The sequence below is a fragment of the Rhynchophorus ferrugineus genome, unplaced genomic scaffold (assembly GCF_030347505.1).
Source record: "Rhynchophorus ferrugineus isolate W39M unplaced genomic scaffold, kcgeb_rfMv2 rfM1, whole genome shotgun sequence".
In the NCBI taxonomy this organism is placed as follows: domain Eukaryota; kingdom Metazoa; phylum Arthropoda; class Insecta; order Coleoptera; family Curculionidae; genus Rhynchophorus; species Rhynchophorus ferrugineus.
The window spans coordinates 46,000,071-46,015,456 of record NW_027472580.1 but is presented as its reverse complement, the minus strand read 5'-3'; the positions used below and the strand labels follow the sequence as shown (position 1 = coordinate 46,015,456).

Here is a 15,386-nt window from a genome sequence, read left to right as displayed (position 1 = left end):
TTTCAGCACTTGTTCGGTTGTTAAGTCATAACCTGGTGCTTTCTTTGAATTGATGTCACTTTTTATAACTTTCAAGACTTCGAAGACAGAAGTTTTTTGCACTCGCTGGTCCATAGATTTTATCAAAACTTCAGTTTTATTTGGTTTAAAGGTTTGTTCTAAATCATCGACGAATGCTTCAGCTTTTTGTTAATTAGTGCGTGCCCAATATCCTTAAGTACTTAAGTCTCTGACTGAATAGTCTATTTCCGTGTTATCTGTTAGATCTTACAGATAGTACCATAGATTATATAACCATTTTTAATTTTCTTTTTAATTTAATGTTATATTCTATATATATATATATATATATATATATATATATATATATATATATATATATATATATATATATATATATATATATATATATATATATATATATATATACATATATATATAATCTATATTTTAATCTATGTTTGGTTTAACCTATCTTTAGGTTCAAGTGTTCTATTTTGTTGGCATTTTTTCATAGTTTTCCATACATTCATTTTCCTCTTAATTTCAGAGGTATTATTCCAAGCAACTTTTTGGCTATCTACAACAAATTTTTTCTGCTTCTGCGTTTAATTCTTCAGTTCTTTTATGTGGTATATTCAGCTGAATACAGTTACCGAGTTCTTTTACAAGTCCTTCCCAATCTCTACGCTTAATTGATAGTGTAATTTTGTTGTTTTGATGATTTCACCTAAAGTCATAATCAGTAGTAAAAAAAGGAAAAGTTAAATTTACTTAGTACATTCAGGTTATTTTCATATTGGAGGGCAGCAAATTACAGCTAGTATAAGCCTATACCTACCTGAATTAATTGCTACCGCTCTTGTTTTTAATTATTATTGCACTTCCCCCTCTTGCCGTATTAGCTGAATGTATCGTTTGATAAAATATGTATACTATAAAATTAATGAAATAATCTTTTGTCCGATGGGTTTCAGATATTAGACAAAGATCTATTTTTTGTAATTTGAAGAATGCCTATAATGTGCTGCTGTTGAACCTTATTAGCATTCCAATTTGAAATTCTAATATCTTTATTTGCAGTTTATGCTAGTTGAAACCACTGCCCTATTGTTGTTTTAGTTATAACTTTAGTTATAAGTAATAGTCATAGTGTTAGCTAATAATGTTAATAACAATTCGTTGTTTGAAACTTTTCCTTTTTTTCTCTCCATATGCTCAGTCTTGTTCATACTTTGGGCATAGGTCATTTTTTATTGACTTAGCTAAATAGCTTTGCCTGCTTATTTTCAATAAATTTTTCTTACGGCTTAGCTTAAATAACTTTGTTTTTTCTTTCTTGTCACATTTTTGCTACTACATATTCTCTTGTTGTTCGCTGCAGTTTGCGCATTTGGGTTGTGTTCCTTGTGGTTTTCTGCAATCTTTAGTTAGGTATTTACATAAGCATTTTACACATCTCCGTTCTAGGATCCAAAATGTCTGTGTGTGACAGTGTAGTTAACATTGCTTGCATTGCAATATTCGCCTTTTTAAGTTGTTCAATTTTCACTTGGACTCCTAAAATTCATTATAGTTCCATGCTATTGCCTTTATATCCGTTTCATATCGAAACATAAACAGAGATAAATAGTTGTAGACGACTAATTGCCTCTAAAACTCCCTCAGATGAATAATCCTAAATATCTTGCTAAACGAAAACAACTTGAAGTTAAATTAATTCAAATATATTAGCTTGTCGGATGTAAATTCAAATTATCTTCAAATAACAACATATTGCTGCACAAATCAATACTCAGTCATTTAGACCTACGGAATCAAGCTGTCCAAGTTAAAAAAGTCTAACAAATTTAATATAGCCATTATTCAGCGGTTCAAAAACAAAGTTTTGCTACGTACTATGCCGTACTACGTTTTTTTAATGAAGTAATAAAGCGTGATATCCCTCTATAAACCAAAACAAGTATAATTTAAAGAGTTATTAGTATCAGTACACCTCAATGGGGCTCATTGGGCGGATTGTTGGATCATGAAAAGGTAATAATATTTTACTAAGTCAAGTGCAAATCATTCTTAAGATGCATTTTAAATAGTTGTTGGACTATTGAAATGGAAATAATTGGGTGGATGCGCCTATATGGTGAATATACTGTATATATGGTTGCATAAATAAATGTTAGAGTAGCCGCCTTACAATATAAAATTGTATGAACGTTACGGCGCATTATCGTTTTAAAGCCACCCGGACAAGAGAAAGATCCCGCCATCTTGATTCAATCTGTGTGGTGGCTTTAACCGAGTTGTTTGTAAAATATAAATAGAGAGCGATTCAGTTGAATCCAGTGTTTTAATTACCCAAACACTTTCACCAAATCGATTCTACAAAATCGGTTCTAACAGTATTTCTATTGTAACTTGCATTCAAATGCATTTCTTCTACAACTGTATCTAGACTTTTTCACTAATTATATAAAATGCTGTATTAGTACAAAATACCTTGCAAACATATTGTTCTTAAAACAGCTACTTTTTTTTAATGCATCCCCATGCTAAATATAAAAACCTTAGTATTAATTTCAACTAATTTTAAGATCCGGTGTCCTAAAGCCGTCACTGCTATACAAAAGTAAATATTAAAGAGCCAACATATTTAAACGCCATGAAAATCTAAATAATGACTTATATGGTAGTCTCTAAAAATTCACAAGTAATAAAAGTCACAATTTTTATTAAAATTAATATGACATTTATTACATATAAGTCAGTCACTTTTCGGCTCAAATCAACTAATATTGAGCCAGGGAAAATACTATTGCTATTAAGATCTTTGCGCAGAAATTAGCTGATTATCAAAGATTTTACAGAATCCAACATTTTAGGCACATCATCAGTAGGGGAGTAACAAAATAACCATTTATATGCCTTTTTAGCATTTACTTTGATAAAACCTGCCCTTAGACCTCTTCTCTCAAATGAAAATGCCAGGTCCGTCACTAAACATCATCAATAAGATGCCAAATCAATGTAATATACAATTATTCCGAAAATTATACTTTTTTATGGGGAAAAAAATTAATTATACCGATGTATAAGCCAGCATCGGCATTACCAGTCTACAGATATGACCATAGAGTAATACAATAGTACTTTATAGATATGACCTAGAAACGTCTATCCATACCCTTCTTGGCCAAGTTTAAAATTACATTATTTTAAAATATTGCATTATTGTTAACATTTTTTTGGTTTTTGCAAGATCTAGGTTTTATGGCTTTCTACTGATCTTAGAGCAACTGAAAATTCTGGGCTGGTTTGATGTATTTACTATCCAAAAGCATAAAAAAATGTCGGTTCAATTGAGTCTGATGAAATGTATTAAAGAACTAATCATCTTTTATGAATTAATTTGTGTCAAAATGATTTCAATAAGTTAATTAACGAGTTTTTAAACGAAATGATGCATCCAATCCAACGGAACAAATCTCATGTTATAGAAACATATTCCGAGGATTATTTTTGAACGATTTGGACTTTTTTGCTGAAAGAACTTTATTATAGAATTTGGACAGGTATAGGAAATAAGCTAATATAGTGGCAATAAACATTGTCTCTCGTTTTAGAGATGGTCAGATTATTAAACAGAAAGAAGCATCGAAATAAAAAAGAAAAAGGGAACCCCGATATTATTGAATTGTTCAGTGGGAAAATGACAATAAAATACCATAAAATATGTAAGCTTATATTTTTAACAAAAACTACAGGTACATATTACAAAAAATTGTTACAAAAATAGCACAAATGCAATTTATTATAATTGTAAATGACAGTGATAAATTAATAAGTATACTTTAAATATAGAATCTAAACAATACAACCATTTATTTTGATACTTAAACTACCTATACAGATTTTAGAACAAATTTAAGCAAAAATAAATACATATCTTGTAACAAACATATACTAGATTTTAAAACAGTAACAAATCCAAAACAATGAGGTATATAGTTTATGGCTATTTGTTATTCATTATATTTTGTATTATAAAAATATAAAAAAAGTTTTATATAAAAATACACACTTTGACTGAAATAAATATTATTGACATAGTTACACTGGCGGTACAATAATATAGTGAGGCTCTTTAATTAATTCTTTAAAATTAAACAAAAAAATTTCATGTCATAAAAACTTTAAAAATCTCCTCTCCAGGTAACCAAAGTGTCCAACAAAAAGAACACCCCGTTTATAACCGCCAAGGAACCTTTAGCGAGACCGTAGTCTCTGGCTTCTGACTTCCACTGGTTTTCAAAATGTTTGATATTGAGTGCACCAGCGGCTACAAAAGTTGCACATCCCACTAGGGAATAATATAAGTCGACTTTTTTGTTACCTGATGCACTCATTAGAGACCCTGAAAAACGACAAATTTAGTTTTAACATATTTTTAATCAAAACATCTTGAATAATATATAATGCTTCCTTAGATAATAACATAGAAATACATAGTACATTAAATTGGTTACATCTTATGTCTACATCTAATGGATACTACCGGAAATGACACATTTGTATCGACATTCAAACACCACGACTGATTCGAAGAGAAACGGTTAAAAATAAATATAGACCTAATTTGTGGTAATTAAGCTTTGTGTGTAATTTCATAACTGACTATAATGATCATATGACACTTAGAGCATTCTGCTGACGTCGATTATTTGCGGCCCTGTTTCGTGGATGGTTACATGAATATTTTCTTTAAACATAATCATTCAAAAATAATTTGGAAAAAGAGTAGTTTTAACACATTCTAAAAACGGTTTAAGTAAAATATATTTTGTGGATAATATAAAGTCTTGCGTTATCTTGTTGACTCATCTGTTGAAGTCTATGTAAGTAACTAAATCGGTGTAAATCTAAATTAACTAATAATGATTACAAAAAACAGCTAGTATTTCTCCATAGCGCTCTTTGCCGTGACACTATTACTATTTTATATTCTATAATTATATCACTATTCCAAAAGCCACATCAAACAATTACTTTTTCGGCAGTTACGGTTGTTTATCTTCAATATGAATATAAGCTTGTCCAAAAAGATAATTTGGTTTACTAAAATTGATGTTCTCATTTTAGAAGCAATTTTTCAGTACACTGGCTAAAAAGAAACAAATAAAATAGTATAAGGTTGGCTAGCAGGAAAATAACATAATTTCTTTTGCTTATATATGCCTTTTTTATTGTATAAAGCCTATATTTCTATAAAATAAAGACACATTTCTCTGTGTTATGCATATTTTGTTGAGGAGTAAATTTAGTTAATGATATTGTTATTATTATTATTATTATTATTATCGTTAATCGAAAGGTGAAAAAACTTAATATATGTTATTATATTATGTTGCTAAAATTAATAATATAATATAGTAATAATAATATTTTTCTTCACCAAAAAACTAATATAAATAAAAGTTTTTATCTAAAGTATTGAAAATAGTAGAAAGTATTGAAAAATAAAAGAAATAAAACAAAACTGATATCAAATATGATACGAACTAACATCGATATCTACATTGGTGCATAATAGTGTACATTCACTTATTTTCTTTGCATTTGTTGCTAAATGTGCAAAGATACAACTGAACTCTTCACATATACTTTGTTTTGTATGTATGCACTTTGCAACTTTGAAAACCTTATCGTGATAACTTTGTTGATATTGTTTTATCTAAATTATATTAAATTTTTTATTTATATACTAATTTTAGTTACGATTTTGAATGAATTTTGTACTTATAATATATAGTATACTGACATATTCACTGAGGTTAATATGTACTCATAAACTTCAATTTGCCGTTTCAGCTTCGCTATATTTTATTTTTATTTACTCTAGTACCAATAAAAAACTAGTGTTTTGTTATTTTGAAACTAAAATTTGCACAGCCACATATGATAAATTAAATAATAAGTAAAAGCTAGTAAATAGCAAATTCTAATCGAAAGGCGCAGATAATTGTTCGTTGCATAACGAACCAAACATATACTACATATCGTTTGATTTACTGTAGTCTGATTCGAAATTAACATATCTGTCAATGTTAAAAACGATGCTTTTTGAATAACTAACATTAAAATAGCAGGCACTTCGAAAATAAACCAACAGATGGCCAACTCTAGTAAAATTAATTTTCATTTCTTATTGTTCGATCATGAAGGAATGCATGTATGTTTTTCTATAACCTTTTTATTCAAATATAATATCTAAAAAATTCATTTACCTGCAGCACCTCCTAGTAATATTATGATGTATCCACCGAAAGTGGCGGCAGACAGAGTATCCACGTTCCAGTCACCAGACACTACTTTATGGTGCAGTCCAAGACATGCCACAGCAAGAGCCTAAAAGAAGAATAAATATATTAATATAACTATTAAGTTTCAATCATATAATGGTTCAAACATATTTTCAGATGGAAGTCACTTTTAGTTAATAGTGTAAAACAAAACATATTTTTAGGTACAAAGAATAAACTTTGATATAGTTATTTTCGCACAACTGATAATTACACGTTCATGACATCCTTATCTACATTAAAAATAATTAAAGAAATTTAGGTCATCACAATTGACGAAAGTTTTATAATTTAATGGGCTTTGCACACGACTTTTTATGTATATATTTGGGGTTATTTAGAGGTAATGGTGCAAAATTCTGACAAGTAATAATGATTTCAAGTATCTCGCGGTATTTAATCTATTTGTATGGAGATCTAATGTAATAGTAGCTGAGGACCATGATTTAGAATTAACGGTAAAGCCTAGATCCAACCGCGAAGAGATGACATTGCTTAAAAATACAACTTAAAAAGATAATACTTTGGAGTCTGATGATATCACAAATATTATTATATATACATCATTTAATCCCTAGTAAAGTATACGAGTGATACATGTAATAAATGATACTTAGGTAGCTAAATGATGACTAAATTTGACCATCAAAAATGTGTCATAATAGAAAATAATAAAAATGAATATGGATGGAATTGACTGTCCTAGACATTAGTTTCTCGGACTCAAATTGCTGGTAAAAATTATAATAGTTGAAAATGTTGCAACCTTCTTCAATTGAAGGGCATCGGCCAGATATGAACAGGTTGAACAAGAACCTATTCTGATATGTATTTATTGGTGAAAGGAAATGCTTTTTTCCTATTGAAACAGACATTGTAAAAAGTGGACTTTATGATAATTTTGAATAAAAATTAAAAAGTAAAAATAGGTTATCATTAGGTTAAATAGGTTATTAAAATATCATATCTATATTTGGCTCATTAGAGTGTGAACTTTCAAGTAAGTAAATGGTAAAAATCTTAAGCTAAGCCATGCAGTTCCGCTCTGTATTTGGAGAGCTGCGCAAATCCAATAAAAACATCACCGGTGACCGATATCTATAAGGAATAAAAACAATTGTTATGTAAGTTGAGCCAGGATAAAATAGCTTACATTCATGAACATGAAATTAAATAATCCCGGAAATATATAGGAAAATATAATTACTTGTGGTGAAAGATAATTTATTACCATAATTTTTTAACACTAATCAATAATACCGTGTGCCGTTTTGTGTATTCTGCAAAATTGAAAAAGAAAAGAAAATTGGTATAATATATCAAAATATTTCGCTAACTTATTTTTGTGGCAAGAATGATGTTGGTTTGGTTGTGATCGAATCAACAATCCATTGTAGCACTTATTCAGCATTTCAAACCCATGTACCAGCCAAGCCGTGCGGCATTGATCTGAATAAGTAGTAACTGCAATCATCTGGTGAGTACGCTGGGTGCAACAGTTTACCGTTTACATTTGCAACGTAAGGTTGAGTGTTAGAAGTAGATCCATTTTTCATCTCCAATCTCAACATATTACAGAAATCTCTTTTTATGCCCTGGGTTGCAACGAAACCGCGATCTTTAAATCGATTAAAATAGCATTACTAGTCAATTCGTATAGTTTCCATTTTCCCTTCTTTTGGATCAATCCCACGACAAGTAAACTGCTGAATGAAAACAGCTGATAGCTAGTTGCTAAGCTGTTTTCAGAATTTGTGCTGTGTTTTCCACCAATACGTTTTGCAATGTATTTTTTATGTATCATAACTGTTACTTTATCTGGATGAATACCAAAACCTTCGGATTTAATAGTTAGGTTAAGCTCTAGCAATTATTTATATTGATATTTCGTATTTTAACCTATAAATATCTCTGATAAAAATATATGATTAGCGCTCGATGGTCTGGACTACAGAAGCTACCACACTAAATACACAAAGAAGGCAACGGTTGGAAATGCGAGAAGAGTGGTATTTGTAGAATTATTTTGACCTTAATCTAATTATCCCGTCCATTTTCCCATCGGCGTGTAACCGTAATAGCAAATAAAATAAGTATAAAATTATATTAGACAAATAGATTATTAAACAAATATTAGGGAATGTTAAACAAAATCAACATAATTTACATTCCTACATATGCAAACCCTTAATAGATGAACCTTTGATATTTCTCATTTCATTTCATTGTCATTTCTGGGCAAATTGTAGGTCCGCCACTGTTGAACTTTGAGATTTTTGGACAAAAAATATTTTTGTAGCTACCCATCGTTAAGAGAATTCTTGAAAGAACGAAACAAATTCGAACGGGATAAAATCCAATCTGTACTATAGATAACAGATCAATTGAAAAAGTCCCCGGCCTGACACATAGATGGCGATACTGGAATTAAATCCATATGTGTTTTAGATAGCCCCAACCCTCAAAAGATATGGGTATAAATATGATGGTGTATAAATTTGACAGCTCTCGTATCAGTAGTTTGTGAATTATAGCATTTTGAGTAATGTAACTTTTGTTATTGTGAAATAAAAGAATAAAAAGGAATTTCGCGTGTTGATAAAATATTGCTTTTTGAAGAGAAAAAATACAGTTGAAGCAAAAAAACTGACTTGATGTCGAGTTTCCGGACACTGCCCCAGGAAAATCAACCATCAAGTATTGGTATGCTAAGTTTAGACGTGGTGAAATGAACACCGAAGATGGTGAACGCAGTGGACGCCCAAAAGTGATTGTTACCGACGAAAACATTTAAAAAATCCACAAAATGATTTTGAATAACCGTAAATTGAAATTGAATGAAATAGCAGACATTCTAGAGATATGAACTGAACGTGCACATCATATCATTCACGAATATTTGAGTATGAGAAAGCTTTGTGCAAAGTGGGTGTCGCGCGAGCTCACTTTTGACCAAAATATCCATATGTGACAATGGATGAAACATGGCTCCATCATTTCACTCCGAAGTCCAATCGACAGTCATCCGAGTGGACTGCACACGATTAACCCGCTCCAAAGCGTGGGAAAACGCAACAGTCGGCTGGCAAGGTTATGGCGTCTGTATTTTGGGATGCGCATGGAATAATTTTCATTAACCAGCTTGAAAAAGGAAGCACCATCAACAGCCAACTATTACATAGTGTTATTGGACCGTTTGTGGGATGAAATCGCCGAAAAACGGCCGCATTTGAAAAAGAAAGTGCTGCCTCTCCAAGATAATACATCGTGTCAAAAATCCATGAATTGGGCTTCGAATTTCTTCCTCATCCACCGTATTCTTCGGATCTGACCCCCAGCGACTATTTCCTGTTCTCAGATCTCAAAAGAATGCTCGCTGGGAAGAAATTTTCGTCGAATGAAGAGGTGATCGCCGAAACTGAGGCCTATTTTGAAGCAAAAGACAAATCGTACTATAAATATGGCATCGAAAAGTTGGAGGGTCGCTATAATTAGTGTATCACTATTGAAGGGAACTATGTTGAATAAAAAAAACTAATTTTGTAAAAAAATGTGTTTTACTATTGTAGGCTGGGGACTTTTCAATTGACCTATTACATCAAAACATACCAGCCGATTCCAAAATCTAGTGCAATTAAATATAAGTGTGGTCTAGTGTTGCCATTATAAAAGACAAGTATTGATGCACAATTCCTTTCTCTTTCCACCAAATACTTCCATCATCTTCTATTTCCCTAAAAAATTATTTAAAAAATGGCTCAATTTCGTATCGTTCTAGCAACGATTCACAAATGGAATCTCAGTTCCTTATATTTGTGTTTTCTTTATGTGTACCCCAAGTATCGGGCTTTTTTTGTTATCCAGCCCTATGTAAATGGCTCAAAGCTGTTTATGGTTGACCTTTAGTTCCGTAGCAATATTTGGAGATTCTCGATATGTTTAAGAATTTCACGGTTTCTTCAATGATTAACCACCGGGGCATGGTTCATTTTTATTATCAAAATTTCCGGAACAAACATGACTCTGACGCTGACGTTCACTTTTCGCCATAAACGACACACAACCTCTCACATTTTCAAATCTCAATTCTAAAAGCGCAATAATTTTTGAATAAGTAAACGCTACTTTTATGTATAGAATTAGTGATGTCAGCCGCGAAAAAAAAATCGGTAAAACGATTTCGAACAAAATGGCGATACCAAACCACACAAAGCTCCGGGAAGGAAAATTCTTAAAACGAAAGTTCGAAACTCTCCTTCCAAACCCCTAGGTTTTTAATATCGATATTTTACTTGACATGAAGTTCAATACTCTAATGTACAACTATCGATACTTCTTTTAAAAAAATATCGAAAAATCATCGAAATATTCTATGTTTTTCGACATCCCTATTTAGAATATTACCCTTCAAAGGCTTTGAAATCAATTTCGTTGAATATGTATTATTATCGACGTACGACTTTCCATCTATTAGAAAAAAATGAAATTATTATCTCTCCAACCTTATCTTAACAATTGGTTCAAGATTTTACTTTATAGATGAACCCTAAAATGGATTTTTAAACCTATGTAGTTATATCAAGTAACAAAAGTTTTAAGGGACTTTATCAAAAATGAGATTATACTTACATTTTATTAAAAAGATAAGAGATATCGAAGTTATAGAAAATATGTTCAATTTATGACTCAAAGATATATTTTTAATATATAGTCTATATAATATATAATATTAAAAAAATTATTTATTGTGAGGTAACATACTTGAATAGTATATAGATTGCTCACCTAAAAAATAAATTTCAGTGCTATGCGATTCAATCAAAAAAGCAACATAAACATTTGTACTTAAAAGAATAAATTATTGTGAAGTGTAAACTAGATAACCACTTAACAATTTTGCTAAAAATAGTTATGACAATGCGCCAATCAAAACAATTGAACTAAAAAATACTGCTTAATATCTGCATAATATTCCATTTAACAATGTTATCATATAGAGTAACATAATCAATAAGTAATGTTATTGCTTCACCGGTTATTAATAGTTTCATCTGCAAACAAAACATAATGAAATATTCGCATAGTAATATATATCTTTAAAAAAAAACATAATGCTTGATATAATGCAGGGTTATTTAATTATTAATAGTTTAAATTTAAATAAGAGTTATTAGCCAAACTAAATTTATCAGCATATATAATTTATAGAATTAAAATGTAGATGTAGAATAACTGTCAATAACTTAAATTATAACGTACCAATTCAAAAAATTTTATCAATGACAAACGATTAATTGATGCCATTTTGTAACACTGTTTTCACTTGTGTAAAAAAAGAACTCAACACTACCAGATGCAACAACTACTATAAAAATAATGAATCAATATTATGTTAAATCAGCAATGAAGGCTCCAAAAAACAAGCCATTGCCAAACATATCATAAAATATGGGAAGCGACAACAACAGCTTATCTTTGATAATTGAAGAAAGTTTGCGCCTTGTGCAACATTTGGCAACATGGCTACCAGTGAGGAACTAAAAACAGGATCTGAGTCATTAAATATCGAATTTAAACATTAATTAACAGGTTTAAATAGAATTTATGGGAATAAAATAGCAACATTCCTATTTGTAATAGAACATAAGCTCTTACTTACATATTCCTTGATCTTAATATATATGAAAATGTTTAAAAGAATTCTAAAATCAATACTTAAGTCCCAAACATACCGTCGTATAAAGAATTCCAATCATTACATTAATATTTTTCTAAAGGATTTTTAAAAATTAGAAAATTATATTATCAAATAATGAATGATGTATAATAATATTAATATATATTAATGCAAATTAAATAAATTTAATGCGTCTCTGTCTCATTGGTCATGACATATATATGATGTCATCTTTATATATAAACCTCTACGTGATTGTTGTGCAGAAGAGATTTTCTGCCTTAAAAGAGTGATATTCCAAGAATAGTTTTATAATGAAATCAGAAGCTATTTTTCGTTCATAAATACTATAGGGCGACCTTGATATTAATAAGAGGAAACAGAAATTTGAGTAAGATAATCCGTTTAATTTAAAATATTACAACCACACTTCGTTCTAGGTCGTTTTTGTTTGGGATTTCAAGGGGGAACTAATTTTAATTGAATAGCTTTTCTATATGTATTACATTATCACCTTGTTGTTTCATATTTCTATTAAATTTGATAATAATTGGTTACTAATGAATTATTATTAAACATTCAGATATCCTTTAGATATTTATAACAATATTTACTAATTCACAAAGAAAAGTCCAATGTACAATATATACAATTAAAATATATATAGGCTTACGTGGTAATATCTTAAAAAATGGAACAAAATGAAACTTAACAAACATTATTAAGATTTGCAATTTAATAAAAACATTAGATTTCGCATGTTTTTATTTAGTTATTATCTATCATATGTTCTAATTGCGAACTAATACGCGACAAATATAAAATTGACTCATAGCATTTAATCAACACTATGACATAAAAGCCTTACTATTATCACATCATACTTTTGCAGTTAAAAGGTTAACCTAAAAAAGTTCTCAAAAATTAACCTAATAGGTACACAATCCTAATATGGATAATACAGACAACTAATATTAAAAAACACTCCCAAATATGTTTAAATAACATTTTAAATTACGTTTTTTATCAACTGTGGTTAAAGTAAAACATACCATCCCTGGTACTGTCTTCTATGAAATTGATATTATAACTTTACAACTACCTGAAATCACAACTATTTATTTACAAGTATATTTCGAACGTTTATTAAAAAATTAATTGTAGAAAACCAAATGTTGCCATTTATTTTTTACTAACCGTTATTGAATTGTATGGTCACAAGACAGCAACTATTAGCGAGGTATAATAATTCTACCCAGGACGACTCCAAGTCCGACGAGTCTGCAAAAGGGTCACATTACTACAGTAATCAGAACTGGGAAACATTCCTATTAAAGAAAAAGCATTGCTCTGGGACCTGCGAATGGAACACCATGCTGCACATAACGTAGAACAAAACACCAAGTGACCAGCGGCTTAATTAGATCTGGCTGGAATTAGGTTTTAAGAAAGTTTAGTTGTGGAGACAATAACCCGGTATTCGCCAAAGAGCTCCAAGGACCATGATGTTCTCTGTTGATAACGATATATTTGTTACTAGAGGTGTTTAGGCTGCATGGTATATTTTGTATTATAATACAAAATATACCATGCTATAGAGCTATATGGCTATGCTCTATAGAGCCATATGGCCTGAGAATAAAAGGAGAAGCAAAAAATTGACAACTGATAGACCGCCTATTATTGTAAATTTTAAGGTCATTTTATTTCTGAGTAAAAGCTGGAGTTTAAATACTTTTACTCAATAATATAATTCTAACGGTCCTAGTATGAGGCAACGCCGTTATCAAAGCCAAATATACATGATATGCAGCTCTGCTCTGCATTTGGCGGGCTTAGCTTACTATGTTTTCTCAAATCGAATAAAGATTTCACCGGATATCGATTTCGATAAGTAAGAAAAGCCGTTGTTATATAAGTAGAGCCAGGGTAAAATAGCTTTTCTCCGTCTAAAGATACCTAAAAAAAGGCTACCTTTTACATTTTTGGGTTAATAATAAAGCCAATTTGGATTGATGAAACGCAAATATGGGGTTGCACTAAAACATCAAAGTTCTTCGATTAATTACTAGTGAATATTGTTACGTATCCAATGAAAAATGATGACTTCCATATCAAATGCGTCTACGAAGTTAAAAGATTTTAGGAAAATACAGGATTGCACAATAAAACAAAAGAATCTTAGTGAGTCATAGCTACTGGACAACGAGCAGGAAACAGAAGATTGAAGCGAATCAAAACTACACCAACATGTATAGTGTATAAATTTTATTCTAAAATTTAGTTTAAGTAGTCTTTCTTTAGAAAATACATACTAAGTATTTATGCCGTGAATAACTAGTCGGGGATGCAGCAAAACCGGAAAACATAAATGATATACAGCAAGAGCAAGGGGTCAAAAGAAAAATCAGCCCAGGCGAACAAAGAATGCCTAAGTAGGTACATGACAATCCAAATGATAATTCGGATTATTGAATTGAATTATATTCTACATTTCTTTATATAAAAATTATAATATTTTGGTGATCCCTACCCTCCAGTATTTTATTACTTAAAAAATTATAATTTCATTTTTTCATGTATCTAGTCAAAATGAAAAGCCATTAACACCGATGGGCTCAATTTACTATTTGTCGTGATTTTTGTTCGACCCTGGTGGATTATTAAATGGTATATTTACATGAGACTATAGACTATATATAATAAAGAGGCCTAGGTCTTTAGGAGCATCCGAGTCTCCCTGTAACATATGTTAATTAAACTTAATTTAATTTCCAATGTCAGGATCAAATTATTTTACCTTATTTAAAATGTTTGAAAGGCAAATAAAAATTTTATGGAATTTCGTTTCGAACTTTTACGTTCTGTACTGTTCCATCTACTGTTTAATACATTTTTTTTATTTCAATATGAGTGATTCAGAATTGATTACTATATAATTGCGGACTAAATCATATTTTGAATTTATTTGTGAGAATCCCCAATCCCTATTTCGGTGTTATTAATTGATTATCCGTTATTTTATCATGAAACAAAAATATAAAACATATAACATATAACCCTAAATAAAATGTCCTTTTGAATTTTAAAAACGCATTTATCCTTTTGCGGGTGCATTAATTGGATTAATCACTTACCTCATTAATCTAAAATTATAAAAGAGGCAGATAGGATTACTGACTTTTTAACCAGTAATAAAGTATACCTTTTATAGAGAGCCAAATGTAATTTGGCTATTTTGTAAAATATGAGTAGTTTCATATATTCTGGTTGGCGCCTTTTTTTGTTTACATTCATATGTGATATTCAGTTTCATAATTGATCTTTTCAGCAAACTCAATAAACAACAACAA

The 15,386-nt window shown here is 30.1% G+C and overlaps 1 protein-coding gene and 1 long non-coding RNA gene across 2 annotated transcripts; one reads left to right on the top strand and one right to left on the bottom strand.

The window, feature by feature from the left end:
- Positions 1–3,725: 3,725 nt before the first annotated feature.
- LOC143206886 (protein snakeskin) lies at positions 3,726–11,775 on the bottom strand. The gene is made up of 3 exons (XM_076419730.1): positions 11,616–11,775; positions 6,282–6,402; positions 3,726–4,411 (listed from the first exon to the last, which is right to left on the bottom strand). The coding sequence occupies exons 1-3, from the start codon at positions 11,658–11,660 to the stop codon at positions 4,191–4,193; spliced, it is 387 nt and encodes a 128-aa protein (XP_076275845.1). The 5' UTR covers positions 11,661–11,775; the 3' UTR covers positions 3,726–4,190.
- Positions 11,776–12,293: 518 nt separating this feature from the next.
- Positions 12,294–12,590, top strand: LOC143206888 (uncharacterized). Its single transcript, XR_013008553.1, has 2 exons — positions 12,294–12,424; positions 12,474–12,590. It is a non-coding gene; the product is annotated as an uncharacterized LOC143206888 (long non-coding RNA).
- Positions 12,591–15,386: the final 2,796 nt, after the last annotated feature.

Coding starts and splice junctions, on each gene's coding strand:
- LOC143206886 (XM_076419730.1), bottom strand. CDS start 11,660: ATGGCATCAATTAATCGTTTGTCATTGATAAAATTTTTTGAATTG. Junction 6,403..11,615: donor TGATAAAATTTTTTGAATTG/GTACGTTATAAT, acceptor TTCTTCTTTTAG/GCTCTTGCTGTGGCATGTCT. Junction 4,412..6,281: donor ATTACTAGGAGGTGCTGCAG/GTAAATGAATTT, acceptor GTCGTTTTTCAG/GGTCTCTAATGAGTGCATCA.